This window comes from Heliangelus exortis, chromosome 7 (assembly GCF_036169615.1).
Source record: "Heliangelus exortis chromosome 7, bHelExo1.hap1, whole genome shotgun sequence".
NCBI lineage: Eukaryota > Metazoa > Chordata > Aves > Apodiformes > Trochilidae > Heliangelus > Heliangelus exortis.
The window spans coordinates 11,543,011-11,563,362 of record NC_092428.1 but is presented as its reverse complement, the minus strand read 5'-3'; the positions used below and the strand labels follow the sequence as shown (position 1 = coordinate 11,563,362).

General features: G+C 41.6%; 1 protein-coding gene across 2 annotated transcripts in view; it reads right to left on the bottom strand.

The window, feature by feature from the left end:
* ANTXRL (ANTXR like) overlaps nt 1-20,352 on the bottom strand; it is a 51,367-nt gene that overhangs the window by 5,248 nt on the left and 25,767 nt on the right. For both annotated transcript variants that reach the window (XM_071748831.1, XM_071748830.1), the window contains exons 13-18: nt 20,078-20,156; nt 16,548-16,643; nt 15,807-15,845; nt 12,767-12,865; nt 10,987-11,154; nt 10,417-10,497 (exon numbers count right to left, since the gene is read on the bottom strand). In XM_071748831.1, the coding sequence (XP_071604932.1) occupies nt 10,417-10,497; nt 10,987-11,154; nt 12,767-12,865; nt 15,807-15,845; nt 16,548-16,643; nt 20,078-20,156 (562 nt within the window). The remainder of the gene's footprint in view (nt 1-10,416; nt 10,498-10,986; nt 11,155-12,766; nt 12,866-15,806; nt 15,846-16,547; nt 16,644-20,077; nt 20,157-20,352) is intronic.

Genomic DNA, 20,352 nt, shown 5'->3' with positions numbered 1-20,352 from the left:
TCAATAGCTGTTTTAACTGGGGAAAACAAGAACCCGCACCAGTGACAGATCACTGCTGGCTCAGTGCTGCCTGGTGTGAAGAGATTCTCAGTGTTTAGGGAATGGGATGAATTTCTGTGGCAATCCCTCATATAACAATTTCTCCTGGAATCCAGGTACAAGTCATCACAGCTGAAGCACAACCTTCTTTTGTTAAGTGCCTTCAGATGCATACCTTTGCTTATGAAAACTATTCCTTAAAAAATAAAGGAATAATTTAAATCCATGGCTTCTCTGAAGAAAGTCAAGCAGAGTACCAAGAGAAGCTTGTTTAAGGTCCAGAAAGCTTGGCAAATGATTCAAGAAATGTACTCATGCTCAAATGGTACCACCCTACCATTTAGTTGGATTGGTTAGATCAGGAATTCAAGAGCTCAGCTGCAGCAAGAGTTTTTGTAAATGGGCATGTTGTTGCCTCTGTGTGAGACACTCAGTAGTACTCAGTCCCAGTTTTCACCATCACAAATTCACCACTGTACTTAAACAACAGCCTCAATAAGTAGGATAAAATACCCTTCGTAAAAAAAACAGGCTTGTTACTGCAGACTTTGGTTATGAACCAGGTCGAAGCAAATACTATTATAGTGCAAGAGTCTCTGCATGAGTATATCAAAGAGCAAAAGCCAAGGTATTGCTTACTTCTGTAACAAAGATAAACCATTGTATGGAAAAAAAGAAAACAACCCAACCCTCAAAACAACTCAGTGCTTTGCTCTTCTCCATCAGAGCACCCAAGGCCTCACCAGCACAGCAGTGAGCAGCAATCCTTGTCAGTCATTTGCCTTCTGCTATGCCCTGTTGTATTCAGAACACACATGGAAATTCAGCAATATTTATTGCTCTACTGTAAGCACTACCAATATATTTGATAGCTGTGATACAGATACATTTAAGAAAAATCAGCCTTGATATTTATAAAGTTATGAATTTAGAATAGCTAAATAATCACCCAGGACAATAAATAAATTAATAAGATTAAAAAAAAAAACAAAACAGAGTTATGTAGTTGAGATGCAACATAGGTAGAAGGAAAAAATTAACCGAACAATCTCCCTCATAGTAAATGCAAAGCTGCAAACCCAAAACTAGTGCTTTTGCCTGCAAGACTTCCCTGCCTCTCTGTTGTGTCTCTCTCCCAAACATCAGTTACAAATATATTCTTAGTCTATAATCAAAGGGGATCCCATAAATCTGTTTGCATTACTTTCACTTCAGTTAAAGTGATAGGCGCCATCAAACTGCTGCCAGTTTCTTCCACAGCCACTGATTTGTCAGACAGATGGGTAATTTAAAGGGCATGCACTGCATCCTGTCAGGAAAAATACGGTTGGGTTGGGATAGTCTGACAGACAGAGGCTTGGCTCATCGATTTATGTATTGTGACACTTCCTCACAAAAGATTATTAGTGTTAGCCTACAGTCTCATATATCAAAGACTTCTGGTGAATACTGGAGCAAATCTTCCTGAGCACTTCAAACAGCCATTGATAAAATAAGGCCAAACTCTTAGCTAGTGTTAGAATTGCTGGCTGAAAGGGAAAGGGAGTAACAAATGATAAGAAACTGTAATAGATAGTTTAGACTTATCAACTGTTACTTCCTCAAAGGATTTCCAGTTTGAAGAATTAAACCCTTCACTCATCACCCTTTCCTAATAACAACCACAGCTATTCCACCCATCATGCACATCCCTCTGGGATTAGATTATTAAAAAAATCTATGATGTTTGTCAAATGTGATACCCACAGGATTTTTATTATTCTTTGTTTGAAAGGATTAAGTAATTTCCTCTCCAAAGGCATATAGAGGCCTTTAACACAAAGAGATCATGGACAGAAATCAGGTATCCCACACACTCACCTGTGCTCTCCCTGTACCAGGCATAAACAGGGTTAACAACCACCACCATTTCAGGAGTGGTAAGAGTATCTTTTTTCCAGAAGCATGCTAAACAATAAGCAATTTAGAGAAGGTAAGTTGCAAGGTGCAGTAATACCATGATGGTCTCAGGCACAGCAGCACTCTGTAGCTGCTTTATTGTTTCCTAGGAAGCAGATGATCTGCATTAATACAGTCTGACTGCAGCCCCATTGACATCAGAGCTTCCCTCTGATGGGGCAGCCTGCACCTCATCCTGTCATTCAGGCACCAACTGAAGGTCAGCAATGTGCCATATGGAGTTATGCCCTTACTTCATCTCACACTTGCACCAGCTTCTTAATTGTCCTGGTTTGGGCCAGGATAGAACAAATTTTCTGTCTTGTGATTTTGCTTTCAGCTAAGTCTCTTGTAAGCAGCTGCACCTGCTGAAATTAACAGCAAGTTTCTCAGTCAGTGTCTGCTTCTAGGACTGATAATGCTCAATGTTTACAGCTACAGTTTAGAATGGTGTGCAGGACCAAGGACACTACTGGGTTCTGAGGAAAGAGAGAGAGTAAAGAGGTCACACCTGCAACCCTCCTTTAGGGATGAGCGGACAAGACAAATGACCAAAATGACCAGAGTGTTCCATCCCACATGTGTCATACACGATATAAACTGGATGAATCACAAGGGCCAAAACCCTTCACCTTCACCCTTTGCTCTTCCCTTTGGCCCTTCTTTACCTGTCCCTGTTTGCTTTGGCATCCTGGGAGGATTCCATCCATTCCTCTGCCTGTGGTCCTGATCCCTGCCAGTCTGAATCTGTGTGTTCCTGCCTCCAGCTCCCAACTGCTGCTGACTCCAGGAGTCCAGCCTGGACTTTCCCAGGGCTGCCCTGCAGCCTCAGTGGTGATGTGAGAGTGATTGGGAGCCAAGGGGGGGGGGAATGTGGTACTGTTTTTCTGTATATTTGTATATTTTAATTTTCCTTTTTTTCATTACTGTTTCATTAAAGCTGTGTATTTTAGTTTCCAACCCATAAGTCTCTCTCCCTTACTCTCCCTCCTTTCTTTATGAGGGAGGGGAGGGGGATTAATAGAGAGCATCTGGCATTCAGTTAATTGCTGGCCCAGCATTAAACCGTGACACTAATGCACAATTATTTTGCTTTTCTGTATGTCCTTTCACTTGTTAGGGCTTTGTTATGCTGCTTGCCAAACTGGCATTTCAAAAGGTGCAAATACTGAAGCAGCAGGATCTGCCCTTGTTCTGACTCCAGCTTTTATCCCAGTATAACAATCACATGTGCAATTCTGCCACTTTGTTCTTCTAGGCAATGCCTCCTTGACCACCTAGGATGTGGTTTAAGCAGGGGAAGGAAGGTAGAACCTCTTGAAAGAAAGCACATCTTATTTCTGGGCTACTTTCATCATAGTGGTCAGTACATCATTCCCCAGTGTTTGTTCCCCCAAAATCTTCAGTGACCACTCAGCAAATTCTCAATGGAAGGGAGGAACTATTATAAGAATCCAGGCTACTCAAAGGCTAGCATGGGCAAGGCTCTTCACCCATGATACTAAGAGCACTTAAGCAAAAAGAATTTTAAAAATCTGCCAGTAGTCACCTCTTTTCTCTGTTTATTTTAAAACACACATCATTGGTGTTTAACCAAAATGAAATCTAGTTTCATCTCCATGTATGCCAGAGTGCTTGTGTACACAAATATATGTTGCTTTCTTATTTTTAGCTAATAAAAGATATCCTTCTCATTACAAACTTTGCTTGAGGTTTCATTCACTCTTGATTTTGCTTATGGAGTCTCAGTGCTGCAATGCTGACTAGCAGAGGCTGGGTATCTTACTGAGGAACAGTGAGATTCACTTAAATATTTACTGAAATTTCTGGCCTTTGTAACAATATGATACTTGCATTGACATTTTAGAATAGATTAAAAGAAAATAATTCCTCTAAAGTTTTGATATCAATCCATATCAACCAAAATCAATCCAAATCACAGGACCAGCAAATAATAAAAATAAGTAGCTCGCAGTCAAAGTATGACATCTAGGATGCTGAAATCTGAAATTAACATAATTTAGATCAAAATGGTAGAGACCTTTCTCCCCTATTTTGTTTATGGATGGATGTCACTGGGATGACTCTGCCAACTTGCAGCAGATGTGGTTTGTCAGCATGTAGCTTCACTTCCTAAATATCTATTGGTATTTCAGTGCAAAAGTGAAGGCTTAGAATTCAAAAGAATAGACTAAGGTTTTTATGCTGCCCACAAAACCACAAGGGACAATATCTACAAGAAGCCAGAATCACTTTGGCTAAGAGAAGGTTTTGATCCACACACAGAGAAACCAAGGGACATGTACCTTTTAATCAATGGCTTTTGCAAAAGTTAAATCTTTGCAAAATTAGAGGACAGGGTAATTCCTGTTCTTTAATAAAGAACAAATGTTTTCTAGCAGAAACACTATCACTGAGCAGCCTAAAATAGCAACAGTATGGGAAACTTGTTTAGCAAATGTATTATATTTAAATGAGGTTGATTACAGCTACAATAATTTCATAGAGAAAACTAAACCAAGATGGTAGAGAGTTCCCACTATTCAGGTTCCCTTGGCAAGTGTCAGGATTAGCAGCTGACTCCTCAGGAGCCAGGATCTATGTGCATCAGGCTTTGCCAAGAGCCTCCTCACACTGCACTGCTTCATGCTGACTGAGTGGTGAACATGTCACTGCTCATTAAAACCTTCATGGATTGCCTGGGAATTGCACTGATTACCCTGCAGCACACAGGCTAGAAATCAGTGAGCTGCTGAAACAGTTTGTCACATAAAACCTAAGCCTGCCTGGTCTTCAGGCACAGAATCATGATGAAAGGAATTATAACTTTTACTAACTCCTGCTTTTGCATTTGGGACTCAGATATTGGTTTTGTATTGGAAAATAAAGTACTGAAAATGTCAGAGATTCCCCTATCAGAATTCTGTTGGTTAAACATGCTTTCAGGTTAATAAATATGTAATTTATAATTAAGTTCTGAGTATATAAGAAGTACATTTTCATAATCAGCATCAATTATATAGTGGCTACTGAAGAAATAATTAACTATTTATGAAACTAATTTTTATATGTATCAATTTAAAGTTATTAGATCTTAAATTACAACATTAAATATCATCAACATAAAATATTTGATTGTATGAGAATCTGACAGTAAATATTTTCCAGTTTATTAAGTCCTCTGTTGTCAATAAAATTTTTCTGAGGATCTATTTGTCATCTCAGCACTGATGCCTAAAGTGATGGTAATATAAAACTATTACAAGAAAATGGGTTTTAACGAAGAGAGGATTTTAAAAGTAAGGTCCAATAAAGTGGCAGTGTACAACAGTGAGAATATATTATTATTTTCTTCAGTGCTGCTCTGAAAAAGGAGACTCAGTTCAGCCCATTCTTTATCCAGTGCATTACCTGGCCTTGTTATAAATAAACTCATATCACTCCAATGATCAAGTTATTGGAGGGGAAGGAAATCCCTGCACTGTGGATTGTGAATCACTATATTGTAACAGTGAGGACCTTGTAAGAGCCTTAGGTACATCAGATAATTTCAAATGTAAAATTACAAAATTTCTCACTCAGCCTTGGTGAGGCTGCACCTTGAGTACTGTGTGCAGGCTTGTGTGCCACAGCACAGTAGTGACACGGAGGTGCTGGAGAGGGTGCAGAGAAGGGCCAGGCTGATCAGGGTCTGGAGAACAGGGCTTATGAGGAGGGGCTGAAGGAGCTGGGGCTGCTCAGCTTAGAGAAGAGGAGGCTGAGGGGAGACTTGAAAGGAGGCTGTAGTGAGGCAGGTGTTGGCCTCTTCTCCCTAGTAAGTGGTTATAGGACAAGAGGAAATGGGCTCAAGGTGTGCCAGGGGAGGTTCAGGTTGGATATTAGGAGAAATTTCTTCACTGAAAGAGTGGTGATGATTTGGTTGCCCAGGAAGGTGGTGGAGTTACTGTCCCTGAGAATATTCAAAAAACATGTAGATGTGGTGCTTCAGGAGATGATTTAGTGGTTATGGTGATGTAGGACTGATGGCTGGACTGGACTTAATGATCTTTAAGGGCCTTTCCAACCATGATGATTCTATGTGCGAATCCTTCAGACAGTCCCCAAGGACACTGTTATAATCAAATTTTGTGGTTTTTCTCTTACATTTTAGTAACCAAACTAAATTGCCCACAAGCCCCAGTCACAGTCTCAGTGGTGCAGCACCAGTGAGACACAGCACAGAACCCCTGATGCCTGAGCCCAAAGAAGATACCTGCATATGGGCCAGAAGCAGAGCACATGGTGGCACTGAGACACAGCTAAGTAACACCTTGGGTACTGACACATTCAGAATATGTTGGGTTTGCCAGGGTGAGGCATGGTCCACATTGCTGCCCACAAAGCCCATTTGACAGTCTCAGTGCCTGAGTCTCTCTCACAGAGGGGCAGGGACCAAAGGGGATCAAAGAGGGACCTGCTTTGCTTTGTAAAGGGACGGGAGAAGAAATTCTTCAGAAGCCCAGCATGCCCTCAAATGCCCTTGCTACAGGAGCCAAACAGCTGAGAAAGTGAGATTTACGGGGATGGGAACGGAGGAGAGAGCACAGGAACTCTTCTCTTTGGACATCAAGTGTGTGGTGACCCTGTCCAGGGGATCCCTCAGGGCCAAGGGGTGTTGTTGCCAGGGCAAACTCCTCTCGAACAGGCCCAAGACATGCACCACACATAACAGCACCAACAAAAGTAATCTTTTGGCTTACTTGCTGACCAATGGAACAGTCACCAACAGCTAAAAGTCTTCATTTTTCAGGTAAAAGAAATTTGTAAAAATGTTTCACTTGGGCTTGAAACACATATGTTGTTCAGTTCAAAACATTTTTTCTTTGAGTTTTGGAAAGAAAAGGTGTTTCAAAACAAAAACCTGAAAATATTGATACTTTTCCAAGTTTTTTTTTTTTTTTTACCACTTCAGCTAATTCCACTAACATGCAAAGATACTTACAGACCACATAAGGAAGTAGTTTTTAGCCAAAACAGAGTCATGTAGAAAATAGTGTCCAAATCTACTAGGAAGTTAAGATAGAGGCAGGAACTGTTTTGCAGTAAGATTAATAGCTGCAGTATCTCAGGCTACTGTAGCTTCTTGAGTCAGAATACTGAGAACAGAAGCAATATCAAATAGCAATAGGTTCTCTGCATGAATGTCTGCAGACACTGCTCCTCTGTTTGCAGTCCCAACTGTGCATGGCACTGCTTTAAATCAGGGATGAGTCCTCTAGGTGCACTCTATACAGTTAATTTGAAGACCAGTGTAGGAATACACTGAAGAGAAGTAGGCCACTTTCAATTAACTCCTGGAGAAACCAGCCAATAATGATTAAAACAGAGAGGAATAGCTCAGCCAGGGAAACTGGCCTATTTAGCTGGGACCAGGACCCTACAGCAAAATAAACTTTGTCCTGAACATATCCCCCCATCTGAAGTGGCAAAGTGAACAGAAAAAGGATAAAATTGGGCATAATCAAAGTTAATGTCTATCAGACATGCTTTGTATTCAGTATGAATCTCAAAGTACAGTCACATCAGGCCAAAACCCACTCAGACTTGAGAAACATCTTAACCTAATCCTGCACTTAATGCATCATTTACTGTCTTTCTCTTTCCTTACATTTTTTGTGGATGAGGCTCCCAGACTGGAGGAAGTGAGGAAAGCCACTGTAAGATCACATCATCTACTGAAGGTTATGCAGCAGCTTCAGGGGGAAAAAAATATTTACAAGTTCTTGACTCCTAACTCATACCCCTTGTTTTAACCACAGCACCACACATTTCCATGCTTGAATGCTGACCAGACTAGAATGTGGTTCAAGAAAAAAACAACAGTGGTTGGTTTGCCACTCCCAAAACACAGTTGCGTTTCTTTTGCTTCTGAGCTTTAGATTTTCTTGAAGAACCAAGGCAATTATGCAGTTACCTTAAAATCAAATAAAAAAGGCAACTAAAGATCTCTTGCCCCTGCCCCCTAGTCCCTCAAAACCCCACAAAGCAAAGAAATTGACCTCTCCAAGATCACCATAAAGTCAGGGGTCTTTGGATGGTGCAGTCTGGAAGAATGCCATGCATCAAGGAATGTCAGCCTATCCTTTCATGTCTACCCAACATTTAACCAAAATCCACTGACTGCTGCCAGCATGCGTGTACTGGAGTGAGACCTTGTTCCAGTCTGGGCTGGGTGGAGCTGTGGGCTTGCTCCTGGGGCTGCTGGGTTCCTTCAGCTCTGCACAGCCAGAGCTCCAGGCTCTCCATGCTCATAGCACTATAGCCCTGACTTGATCTCCCCATTCTTTAGCCACAAAATAAGTGTGTGCACACTCAGATGTACTTCTGTGTATGTGTACATTTATATTCCTCCCATCCACCAAAAGCCTCACTCACAAGGAACCACTTCTCCACTGTGGGATTACTACTAGAAAAGTCAACCAAGCAGTATTTAAGAACCTTATTCTTTCCTGCTAGCTTTCTTCATGAGATATAGCCTGTGATGTCCTTTATTTATTTATTTATTTTAACAACAGAAAGATGTCTAGCCATTTTCTTGTTTTGCTTTCAATATTCTTCAGCTTTAGTTAATTTCACAGACCAGGGAACAGAGATGATGCTATTCTTCCACTGAAACTGGCTCAATAGGATTCCTTCCACCTTATTTCCCATGTACATTTATTTTTTCAAATGTCCTCCCTGAGAAAATAATCCTTCATCTTGCTCTGGTTCTTTTGGGCCTCTTGTCCTTACTGGAGCAGTACTGGAAAGCAAGGAACTGAGGATCCCAGTCCATAGCCTGCATGTTTCTTGGCTACACAAGCTAACAGAGGCTCTGTTGTGCTTTGCAGTGATAGAAATGTACCAGTCAAGGGAGTGAAAAGCAGAGGATAGATTCATATTATGCAGTGTTACTGCTATCAACATACAGCTGGCCTAAAGACCCTATTCAGAAGCTCTACACTGTGCTTAAAAAATAAATAAGCACAGCTGCCCTGAAAATGCAGATTAGTGAAACACGTAAGACCATTTTATCAAATAGCATTAAGAAGCAACCTAAAAAAAAATGCAAGACACTAAAACTTAATACTGAAGCTAGACAAATATCATATACAGTACTTTGCCAAAGCCAGAGGGATACAACGTATTTTTCATAGATGACACAAATCAGGGCTACTTTTAAAGCTCTGTGGCTCTGAAAGGCACCAACTCCCTGCTTCCTCCCTAATCCATTTGTGCAATAGACTTTATTCAGGCAGGAGATACTCTCTGCCTACATAGGATATGACTGAGAAAGGTGTCTTTGCACAGAAACTTTATTCATCATTAACTTTGCTACTATTTATTTCTTCATCACCTGCACAGTTCATACTTTAATCAGCCACAGAGTGTTTGGGGTTGGAAGGGACCTCGAGAGATCATCGAGTCCAACCCCCCTGCCAGAGCAGGGCCACCTAGTGTAGGTCACACAGGAATGCATCCAGCTGGCTTCTGAATGACTCCAGAGAAGGAGATTCCACAACCTCACTGGGCAGCCTGTTCCAGTGTTTTGTCACATTCACAGTGGAAAAGCTGTTTCTTATGTTTACATGGAACCGTCTTGTCCTACCATTGGTCATCACTGAGAAGAGCCTGGCTCCATCCTCCTGACACTCACCCTCTACATATTTATAAACATTTATGAGGTTGCCCCTCAGTCTCCTTCAAGCTAAAGAGACCCAGCTTCCTCAGCCTTTCCTCATAAGGGAGATTTTCCACTCCATTTATCATTTTGTGGCTCTGCACTGGACTCTTTCAAGCAGTTCCCTGCCCTTCTGGAACTGTGGGGCCCAGAACTGGACACAATATTCCAGACGTGGCCTCACCAAGGCAGAGTAGAGGTGGAGGAGAACCTCTCTCAAGCTACACTTGACTCTACTATGAAAACTAAGAAGCATTTTTATGAAGTTGGGTAGGAATGATAATTACTCTTGTAGAACCACTACTAAATACTAAATACGAATACTAAACTCAAAACAAGCAGTCTCCCAGAACCCACAAAGAACCTATCCTTTGATTTTGACGTGTGTGCCCAGAAAAAAAAAAAAGGCTATGAACTAGTATGGTAGAAGAAGATTTCATACAGTACTGTGGCCAGCCAGCTTCTTCCTCAGTCTGTTCAAACCATCACAGTACAGACATTGGTTCTGACCTTTTGGAGAAACACTTTTAAACAGATGCCAGTGCAAACATTTTCACTTATTTTGAAATCTCTTGTTCTTGTGACAAATTTTTAGCCCTTGGATAATGTGAAGAGACAAGCTCAAAAAAAAAAAAAAAAAAAAAAGAAAGAAAGACAAAAGATGGAGTGGTAGGGAAGAAAGAGCACTGCTGCTGCTGCTAACAGGGAAGTGAGATGCCAATGTATTTGTTACATTTTACCTTATCCCCTGGCTGTGGTCTCATAACAGACACTTGATCATAGCCCTGTTGAACCAAAGCCCACAGCGCATCAAGTTTGCCCTGGAATAAAAAAAAAGCAAACAACAGAAACCCATGACCAATAAGATTGAACTATGAGAACAGAGCTGAACCCCAACCCATGGCCTTAGCCACAGTCCAATCAAAGCAGGCAAGGTGCACTGCATCTGATCCTCTTTATATGCTGCCTTGAGATGGCACAATACAGTATCCAGACTCCCGAGGATTTGAGGTATTTGATGATGCAATCCATGCTGTGAAAAAGTACCTAAAAGAAGGGGTGAGCTAAGGGAGGGAAGCTCTCTGCTCATACCCTCCAACACCCTCCATTCTTGTTAAAAAAAAATATTATGGCAACACAGTGCCAGGTGAAATGCATGTTCCGAGAAATGGGGAAAGTTTAGGACTGACATCCATATTCCTAAATAGGCTCTCCCAGCTCTGCTCTGAGCAAGGCTGTGCTAAGGAAGGTGGAAGCAGTAGCATGCATGACATAACAGACTTGGTATAACCTAGAGACAGACATCCTACCTTGATGGGAGTGTACCATTTCCGCTGGGAAGGTGGTTTTCTCACATGGGGCTTTTTAGGCTTGGGTTCCCATGGCTCATACTCCTGTTCTGGCAACTTAATAATAGCATTTTTGGGTTTCTCCAGTTTTGCTCCTTCCTCTGTTGACCCCTTGTCTCCCCATCGCACCTGAAGTCAGGAAAGCACACTGTAAGCAGAGATACTTCAGCAGTCCACACCAGTAGGTCATTTTTACAGACATCAATCTAGTTGCCATCAGATGACCCAATGCTACCAGGCCAAATATATGAAAGTACCAAACTCCCACTGTAATCAGAAATAAATATTTAAGAATGAAATAGTCTCACTCAAAAGCTGCTTGAACTACTAGACTTTGCATCTTCCAGAAACCTAAGGCATTGTGGTGGTTCACAGCATGCAGGGAAGATTAACCCCTCCACAACTGAGATCTGGAGCACTCTGCCCAGCTCTGCCAGGACACAGGTGTAATGTGCCTCCCACTGCCCCATGCAAAAAGCAGGGCATGAGCAGCAGCTGCAGGTTGGATGTCTGCACAGTGAGACCTAAGAGGGTCCTGCTGTTCAGTTCAAAAATGAACAAGGAATCAGAGGATAAGGAATGGAATGGAAGCCCTGGTTTAAGAGCATCAGCCTCCAAACTAGTGCAATAACTGCCAAATCCAGCTCTTCCAAAGATGACCTTGCATACTCACAAGAGAGATCAGTAAGTTAACCTTTACATACTATTCTCTATTTCAAGCTGAAATTCAGATTTTGTTGTCTGACTTACCTCAAACAGAAATGTGACACTGCATTGAAGGGCAATAGGATCCACAGCGTTTCTCAGCATCAATTATAAAATTCTCCCAGTGAAAATGGTTAAGGATATTAAGATGCAATACCTCAACTGTACACTTGCAGATGCTTGCTGAGAAGCCATTGCTCTCATTCTGTTACCTCTAGTCTGGTCCAGATCCTCAGCTGGCTTACATTAGCCCACCTCCCACAGCTACCAGTTAAATCTAGTGGGAATTCCTGGTATGACATCCCTTAAAGACATTATTAAGCCTGCAGCTGAAACAGGTGAGTGACAGTTCCCAGCCTTATGTTATCCATTGTTAGGAAAATAGAATTTATTTCACTTTTATGGTTATTTACTGGAGTTAGCAGCTGATCATGACATTATCCACTGACTCCCTGGAATGTACATGCCATAGGACAGCTCAAGGCAAATTGCTTTCACAGTAGCACTTTGCTTTACACATTAAGATTTGCTTGTGCATGAATCCTAGTGTGGGAATGGATTCACTGGCCAATTTCAACACAGATGTGTATTTTGCATTCGGAGTTAGTGCTTAACTGAAAACAAACAACCTAAAAGAACAATCATGGCTTTAAATTCCCCAAACCAGCTGCTTCCAGCCAACCAGGCACCCTTTAAACATTCAAACCCCATGTATTCTGCCTGAGACAAGAGAACTGGATCCCACTACACTGAAGAGTTGATTAGTTAAATTAAAACTTCTTTTGGTGCTTATTCCATTTCTTAACCTTCAAATTTTCTATGGTTCATAATGCTAGATTCATTTAATTATTCATGTGAATAATAGCAGCTTGATGCCTATTACTTGGACAGCAGGTGCAATCAGGTGGACAAGACTTAATTAAATCCCGGACTCTAGTCCTTCTAGGTAGCTTTTTAAAAAGAACATAAAAACTTATTGCTGTGATTTATAAGTAAATGTACTGATTTTTACAATACTAAAGAACAAGCCAAATACCTCCATCCTCTTTATCCCACCAACACCTCGACCGCCATAATAAGATGCATCCACAGTTGGCCACTTTTTCTTTGGCAATCCATCATCATCATCTGACTCCTATGGGACAGACAGAGATATTACTGCTGTACTCATATAAACAGCATAAACTATGGAAAACAACTGAACATCCTATGGTCCAATCCTTGGATATCTGGCTTTGTGTATCTTACTTGATTGCTGGCAAAAAACAAAAGTCTCTTGTCTCTGCAGCTGCAATTTTAACTAGGGAAGCCAAAGAGAATTGCCTATTCCTCTCTCCAGGCAGCTTTTATTTAGTCAAATATGCATTGAAATTCAAAATCAAAACTGATTTGTAAGGGAAGGAAAAGTGGAGATGAATCATACATTATACTGGCTTTCCATTATGCTATGCAGAAAATGCAGCAGCATCCCAAAGAAATAATTTATTTATTGTGCTTTTAGAACTTTTCACCTACAGGGAAAAAAGCTACTACTGTGAGTTTTGTAACATGTGTATCAGACCCTTTTCTCACGACAGCTGTATCCAGTTATTCTATGCTGCTTGTTTCTTTGTAAAGTCTGTAAAGTTAAAAACTGCAGATTATTTTTCTGGAATGTGGGAGAGCCTGAATCAGGGTTTTATTTGAGGTTCATTGTTCTGTCTTTGCTTAACTGAAAGCTGGCAAGTCTTTCTGGTTCAACAACCCTGGGAACACATCTCCAGCTCTATCATCCTGAGTTGACAGAAGCCACTGGGGTTTCTCAGACCCTCTATCATTACATTGAGGCAGCTGAAAGGCATTCTGCATAATTGAGGAAAGGGCCTGACAGGCTCCTACGGTACCACCTTCCTCCCACTCTTTAATAAAGACAATTAACTACATCTCATGCTGATATGCAGATGGACATGCTGCACTTGGGATGGCCATCCACCTTGCCCTCTGGTACAAGCATGTTTCTAGAAACACAGCCTGGACTTATTTATTTTTTCTCTTTGGTGAAATCCAAATACCAGAGAAGGCCACAAATTCCTGCCAGATTACTAGGTGAAGTTTTCTCAAAATTGTCCTGCATTTTTCCATTGAAATACAAAAGGGAGTCAAGAAGCCATTAACAGCTTTTAAAAAACATGCACTAATTTCTGTTTTTTCATACTTAACTCTTAGGTTATACTTTGGAGAACAGTATTCCCATCAGTTATTCAGTGACATCTCATCTCTCAGCCATGGTTCACAGGTCCATTCCTCCCACAAATTCTTTCGTATGGCCAGGCAAGACTAGAGTTGACATTTCCTGAACTAGTAAGGGGGTTTGGGTTTGATTTTTCTTATTATTGTTTGGTTTGGTTTTTGTTTGGGCCTTTTTGTTGTTGTTTTGTTTTTATCCAGTCCGGGGAAATAAATACACAAGGAGGGTGCTGTGGTGTGCTGTTGGGTTTTGTTGTTTTGGTTGTTTGAGTCTTTTTTTTAAAGTGTAGTAAATACAAAAATTTATCCCATTTCATGCCACATCGACAGCACCCAGTGAACTACAACAGCACTCTTACCTCATTTATATTTGATCCTTATGTAAAATATCCTGCCTTTTCCTTGGGATGTAGCACAGATTTCAAGTGTTCATGTCTAACAACCCTTACTGCTGGCAAGCCTGACACTAGGAGGACACATTTAATAGTGATGGCTGGTACTTGTCCAGCTGATTAAGGATTTATACCAATTATCACCCACACTGAACACAGCAAAGCAATATCAACAGCTACCACACACATTTTGAAAAGTAATGGAAAGCTAATGCTTGCAGTTTAGAGCAGATTTTACATAACTATATTCAGTTTAATAGCAGCAGTACCCAGCAACATGAGCTAAGGAGCTGGTCACCACACCTAGGGAGACTGGTGCCAAGTAAAACAAAACAACAATCCACACTGGATCAAGACAAGGCCAAGTAAAGGCATGGATAACATCTGTGTTATTCCTGGAAGCTTACTTCAGCTCACAGTTTCCTGGATTGCATTTAAAATCTCTGCTGATCAGAGTCGTTGCAAAGCATCTGGAAACTCTGCTGTGGGGATGCAATGCTCTCCGAAATCTCCCTCAAACACAGTATGGCTGCAATTCCATGCTTCATGACAACACTCATCAACCTAAAATCAGCATGATTTTTGGTGCATATTCTAAAGTAAATTGTTATAGTGCTGCTGCCCAGGACAAGCAACAGGATCACATACATAGCAATGGTGGCCTCTGGCAACCTCAAAACAGCAGCTGTGGTTGCCTCCTGGTATTCGTGCCAAGTTACAGCAAGTTAGCTGCAAAATGTAAGATTCCCTTGTGGGTTAGGCAAGTATTTTCCCATTACTTAACTGTCTATGCCAAGGAAAGAAACAAAGGCAGGCATGAATTCTCTCTGGAGTTAATTATATTTATTACTTATATTCATGGCATTAATACAGTGAAACTAAGCTGAGGTCAGGTCAGTGTGTAACTGACCCAAAAAGAACTAAATACAGCCCTGCCTCAAATAGCTCACAACCCAAATGGAAAAAGGCTAAATAACCTTCCAAAGGTGACTCTGCAGCAGAGCTACAGCCAGGGCAGGCTCTTGTCCCCACTTCTGTAGCTAGACTTCAAGAATGTGTCTTTCCCTATCCTTTCTTCCAGATGTCAGACTTTTGTTCCTTACTGCCAGTCTGGGCTAAACTCCTGCTGAGAACTACAGCATGTTTACTGGAGGAAGGACAGCTTTCAGCATAGCTTTGCCCACACCCGTTTGATGCACAGTAGAAGGAGCAAAACACCAAAGGAACTGCTGTTCTGTGGACATCTGAGTTAGGAAACAATTTTCTCTGTGGATGGAAATACTCTCGCTGTGTCCTTACGAGGAGACTGGAAGAGAGAAACAACTGTTCCTACACAAAAATCTTCCTCTCACAGCCTTCAAAGTGTCATGAAGACACCTACAGGGCTGATGTTCCTGGGCAGCACAATACATTGCAGTGGCTGCACACAGTGCAAGAGCTCAAAAATAGCACACTTACTGGCTCTGGAGGTGGTGGTGGAGGTGGCTCCTTGATCACCTGGAATATAGAAAAAAGGGGAGATATCTGAAATAATGGTAGGGTTCATCTATCTCAGTGCTACAGCCTGTTTCCTTGGTAATATCACAGATGGGTTGCCCTGCTCCATTCCTCCACATTCAGTCCTCTCATTAACCTTTTCAGCAGGCACAAAATTCAGAGGAGAAGCTCAATTCATCACATTGAACTACGTGATTATTCCAGAAGTTCCCTATTAAATGACTCACAATACTGATCCATATTCTGGTGGTTTTACCTTAAAAATGTCATATAATTACCTAGCTAGTGCAAAATATTCACCAGAATCTGCAGCTAGTCCACATAAAACAGAAAGCCTAACTCCTCTTTTTAAAAAGGGCTGTAACAGCTTATGCGCAGATGAGTAAATTGGCTCCATTGGAACTTTATGCAGAAGGTTTCAAGTCTTGTTCTAAGGAGGTGTCAATCTCTAGAAAAACTTAGGCCATGTCAACAAGTTCACTTAAAACTTCTCATTCAGTGTAAAAATCACGCAAGCTTTGCAATATTAAAAAATCCAGACCAGAGTGACTTTAAAAAGCACTCTAAGCAATTTGTTGAATCAAGACCTCACAAATCTAGTAGCATTTTTCTTAAAGTGAACCACCCATGCCAACACTTGAACTCTGTGCTTTCGCAGAGAAGAGATGAAACCAAGTCAAAGGAACAATACCCTGTACTTACCACCGTGCAGCAGAGGGGCCAGAACCACCAAACAAGAGCCAGAGCCAGCAGCAGAAAGAGAATCAGGAGAGCAGTGAAAAGGATGGTTCCAGTCAGCTGCAAATAAGATTATTTCTGAGTTATCGCAAACAGGGAAGGAGCCCTGAAGTTCCACATTTAGTCTGGGCAAAACAATCCTGGCTACCTCATTCTGAGGTCTCAGATAGATTGTGCAGTATTGTCACTAGGGTCATATTAGTATTTGGTGTGACATCTGTACTTGAAGTCATGATTCAGGGCACTCAACCTGCACATACAACTCCAGCCTAAATGATTATGCAAACTAATCCTAAATGTTGCAGGTCTTCAAATACTGCTTGGCCTGGGCAGAATGTACAGAAGACAGTTTTTTTGAAATTAGGCATTTGTTGCAGATGGGCAGTAGCATGCTGGGACATGCCATTTCCTTGCACTGAACTGGGGTCTGGGATGTTAAGATGCTGTGGTGCTCCAGACATTTATTTTACACTGGGAAAAGAAACCTCACCCATAGTATATTTTCTGATTTTGAGAAGAGGTTCACACCAAGCTACAGAAGATCCTGGGACTAGGAAGATGTGAAAAGGGCCTGAAGAAAGGTCTGTGAATGAAGCTGAGGGAAGAGGAGCTGGCTAGAGAGATTTGCAAAGTACAGGTGGGAGGACAAACAGAAAGACAGCAAATTCCAAAGAAGATTTAGGAAGGATAAAGTCCATGAGATTCACCTTATTACATCTGAAACTACTTGCTGAATTCCCAAGACACCAGAAACTGACGCTTAGCTCCATATTACAACAGGAGTTCCCTTCACTGTTCCAAGTAGGTTTGTTTTCCCCTTGAACAATGAAGAGGCCGAGGGTGGAAAAGAAAGTATCAGCTCTAAGAGCTGGTACTTTGGTACCAATAAAATCTGGGTGAAATCCTGAGTGGCTGATGTGGGTGGTACCTAGCTCTCTCTCAGGCCAGGTCCTAGAGCTGTCAGGACAGGTATGTTCAAAACAGGACTCACACAACCAGGACTCCTGCTCCATGATTTTAGACAGGTAGCTCAGTATCCCACACCTCTATCACAGCATCACCATCCCTTCATTGCCCTCTGGCATCTTGTTACAGATGCAACAAACTGTCTGGTTTTGGGACACTCTATTTAGCTCACCTCATTCACTCCAAAGGCCACATGGAGTGCTGTGACATGGGATGGACCTCATGCTCAAAGGGGTCCTTTTAAAAGACTCATTACCCAGTTGCAGTTCAGTGCTGCATCCCCCCCCTCTGGTCCTCCTATGGTCCCATGTAGCACAAGTACAACTGGAAGTGGAGGCTTTTGCAGGATGATTTCTGAGTGAAGGCAGTTTGCTAGAAAAAGGGTAAGTCAAAGTCAAGCATTACTTTAAGATGGATTGCTGCACTACTTAGAGCCAAATCCAACTACAGCACCATTGCAGTGCATGGGCCACAGAGGCACAAACTGCCACTTGAAACCACACATTACCTTCTTCTTTTGTAGTCTTTGTTCCCAGGCATTGCTTTTCCCATGCTAAGTGCTCACACAAACCACCAAGATATTTGCCAGCAGCGGCTCAGGAGCTGCTCACAGCGAGAAGCTACAGAGTCCTCTTTTAATGATTAAATATACAAAGCAGCATAGTGAAGCTGGACTACAAAAAGGAAATTGCAGACTTCATGCAGCTGAACAGAAATAAGCAGAGGGATCACACAGAGGCTTTAGGAGTGAAGTGAACAGAAGATACTTACTGTACAGAAAGGAAGGAAGGGCCAGCTGGGGAGGAAAGCTGAGCAGGCCAGCTCACTGCCACCCATAGAAAAGGAAATGGGAGAGGAAAGGAAGTGTGGGGAGTCTCTAAAACAAGAAGAGTGAAATGCATGAAATTAAGATAAAGTTGGAAACTGAACTGCCAGCCTTCCTGCTTGTGAAATGTAACTGGAATGAGACAATCTTTTTCTGTGCCAGTTGAGGATAAGGCTCCCAGCCGCCTTCACATTCAATCTGCAAGGGGCTGGTCAAAAATCACCAGATTGACAGGTCTGGAGATTGAATACCTCTTTTTATCCTAAGGCTACTGAGAAGAAAGCTTTTTCCATCCACGTTCTGGCCTGTAGGAAGTCCAGCTAGGGCTAAGACTTCAGACTTCATCAGAAACAAACTACATACAGGCAACAAAATGCACCAGTTAACACTTGTATTTTACTGAAGATTTACAAGGTTGTATTGTATCTGAGGTAGAAAAGAGAAATAAAATGTGAAAATTTCAGTCTTTAGTGTAGAAATTTGGAGGAAAGTTTTGGAAAAATAAAAATAATCAGGTGAAGCAGTAAATAGATCTTTAAATTTGGAGACCCTGCACCCCAGACTGTTCTAACAATCTGGTCTGATATTTCCCAGCTTCATTGCGGAAAACACCAGAAATTCAGATTTGCATATTCCAGTCACTGCCTCTATCTTCATTCCTGCAGCTGTCAAAAAAGGCCAACAATTATTTCAAGCTAGTAAGACAACATTTGGCATAGGCTGTAAAAGTCCTTTTATCACTAACAAAAATAAAGCTCAACTTTGTTACAAAGTGTATCAGGTAGTTCAGCAAACTTTCATTATTCCACATTGCACATGGCCAAATCTTAAGCTACTGTACTCACCTTGTCTATTTTCACTCAAAGGCAAGGAAGAAGACTGCTTACCTAGGAGTCAGCTTTGTTATTTTGATTGCTTCATTCTGAAATCAGACTTTTAATACACTACCACTCCTACTGTTGGTTGCTGACACTCCACCTGGTGACAGGTGGTCTGTTTGACCAGCAGATGCTCATATCACAGCCACTGCTGTCCCACAGCATCACACTGTCCCTTGGCTGGGCTGAGCAGCTGCCTTTTATCAAGAAGCTCATCCCTGAGGCTGCTATAATTTTCCAGTCATCCCCCATGACACCAAGTGGAAAAGCAACTGGATCCTGTCACTATAACTGTAAAAAAGCTGTTGCAAATTTTGAACTAGTAAGGGAAAACTGTGATGATCTAAGAACAAGTACTGTAAGCTCTAACAGAAAAAATAGCCTTATAAATTTAAAGGACTTTCCATGCTGTGGTCCTTCCACATCCAAGTCCTGGCAGTTATACCTTTCACCCCAGAATCCATAAGAGATACCACTGCTCAACAGGGTGTTGCTTCCTGATGCTTCTTCCCTCATTTTCCCAGATTTCCACCTAGTCATATCCAAAATTTAAGGATCTTTCTTTTCTGGGACAGGAATGGGCAGGGTGCCTCTTATTGCAACTTTTAAATTCAATAAATCTTTCATGACCTATGCATCACCAATAATAATTTCATCTCAACTAGTCCTGGTTATTTTTCAAAGAACTGCTGGGGCCCAGTCAATCACTGTGATGCAGAAGTTTTAGAGAGCTCATGCTCACTCAAGGAGGTTTTCCCTGGAGTGACACCTTCTTTTTCCAAGATCCCATGGTTTCCCTGTCAAGCCCCATTGCAATTACTTACACACTGTGTACTGGTGATGTTGACGGTGCTGGAGATGAATGTTAGCCCATTGTTCATGCTGACTTGTAGGAAAACCATCCTAAAGCACAGAACAGATACACTTATTTTTAGTGTCATCTTTATACCCATTGTTCCCTTTATTCTGGCTGTGTTTTAGCCAATGCCTCATGAACATGCAAGGATAAAATGTCCTGCTGAGTCAAGGTATCTTCATGGCTTCAGGTGCTTACCTGCATTTGTGTCTCTGCTTGGCCAGAAGTGACCCTTTTTCACAC